Here is a 1,695-nt window from a genome sequence, read left to right as displayed (position 1 = left end):
CAACTAAAAAAATAACAAATAAGAACTGCACTGCGCTGGGCGGTGGTGGCGCACGCCTTTAATCCCAGCACTCGGGAGGCAGAGCCAGGTGGATCTCTGTGAGTTCGAGGCCAGCCTGGGCTACCAAGTGAGTTCCAGGAAAGGCGCAAAGCTACACAGAGAAACCCTGTCTCGAAAAACCAAAAAAAAAAAAAAAAAAAAAAAAAAAAAAAAAAAAAAAAAAAAGAACTGCACTGCTAGATGATATGCGGGCATTTGTTACTTATGTAATCTCTTTTAGGGCTTGTTAGAACCATCAGTGCTTTTGAGAATGTAGCAATGAAAGGGGGAAAGTTATTTACTTACTGCTGTTCTCAAATTGCTAAAATGCTGAAGGAAAATAGTTTCCCAATGGTGGAGAACAAAGAAAACCTATGGAAAAAAAAAAACAATTTACAAATTCTCCTCTCCATGGTAGGAAAAAACAAAACAATACAATGAGGAATGTAGGAAAATAAATTGACCAATACACACTACCTCTTGGTGGTATTCCTACAGGTAAAAAAATAGCAAGTTCTAACTAAAACTTTCTTTTGGTTAGAGTTTTTTTCAGAGCAATTTTGACATCCTTGTTCCTAAGGCTGTAAATTAATGGGTTCATCATGGGGACCACAATATTATAAGAGACAGAAGATATTTTTCCCTGATCCATAGACCGAGCTGAGGAGGGTTTTAGATACATAAATGCACATGATCCAAAGAACAGAGTAACAGCAATTATGTGGGAGCTACAAGAGCTGAAGGCTTTGGACCTTCCTTCAGTAGAATTTATTTTGAGAACTTGGAAAGGATGAAGCCATAAGATGTAAAGATGATGACTGTGGGCACAATGATGTCTTTTCCTGCTACAATGAGCAGCTCCATCTCATTGATGTAGGTGCTGGTACAGGAGAGCTGCAGTAAAGGGCAGATATCACAGAAGTAATGGTTGATGGTGCTCACATCACAGAAGGTCAGTCGAAGCATGAAACCAGTGTGGATCGTGGCTCCAGAAAATCCCATCAAATATGATCCAAGCATAAGATAGAAGCACACCTTAGGGGACATAGCAATGTTATACAAGAGTGGATTGCAGATAGCCACGTAGCGATCATAGGCCATTGCTGTCAACACGTAACATTCAGAAATGCCAAAAAAGCAAAAAATGTAGAGCTGAGTCAGGCACCCCGCGTAAGAGATAGCATTCTTCTTTACTAAGAAGTTCATCAGCATTTTGGGTGTAATCACTGAAGAATAGCAGAGGTCTATGAGGGACAAGTTAGAGAGGAAAAAGTACATGGGGGTGTGAAGGTGAGAGTTCAGCACCATTAGAATGATCAAGGTCAAATTTCCTAATGTGGTTACCAGATATATTACTAGAAAGAGTAAGAAGAGGGGTACTTGGAGGTCAGGCTCTCCTGTTATCCCCAAGAGTATGAATTCCATCACTAATGAGCCATTTGCCACAGCCATTGCTTTGCCAAGAAAATCTGGGGAGACAAAAATGGCAAAATTATAGGAAGAAGCACAACTGACAACCCTCTCTGATAATCTTGAGGAATGTCCGGGGAATGCATGACCCACTTGAAAACAGTGTACCCACCTATGATGTTACATGATACAAAGTGGAATTCTTCCCTATGAAATGAATATAATGCCTGTCTTTAACCCTAACTC

General features: G+C 40.3%; 1 protein-coding gene across 1 annotated transcript; it reads right to left on the bottom strand.

The window, feature by feature from the left end:
- Window positions 1-559: 559 nt before the first annotated feature.
- On the bottom strand, window positions 560-1,491 carry LOC114687620 (olfactory receptor 145-like). The gene is given in 2 exon segments (XM_028862211.1): window positions 560-828; window positions 831-1,491. Coding segments are annotated over 2 exon segments (930 nt in total).
- Window positions 1,492-1,695: the final 204 nt, after the last annotated feature.

The sequence above is a fragment of the Peromyscus leucopus genome, chromosome 7, assembly GCF_004664715.2.
Source record: "Peromyscus leucopus breed LL Stock chromosome 7, UCI_PerLeu_2.1, whole genome shotgun sequence".
Lineage (NCBI taxonomy): Eukaryota > Metazoa > Chordata > Mammalia > Rodentia > Cricetidae > Peromyscus > Peromyscus leucopus.
Note: the sequence above shows the minus strand (reverse complement) of the source record. Positions and strands in the feature narration are given on the sequence as shown.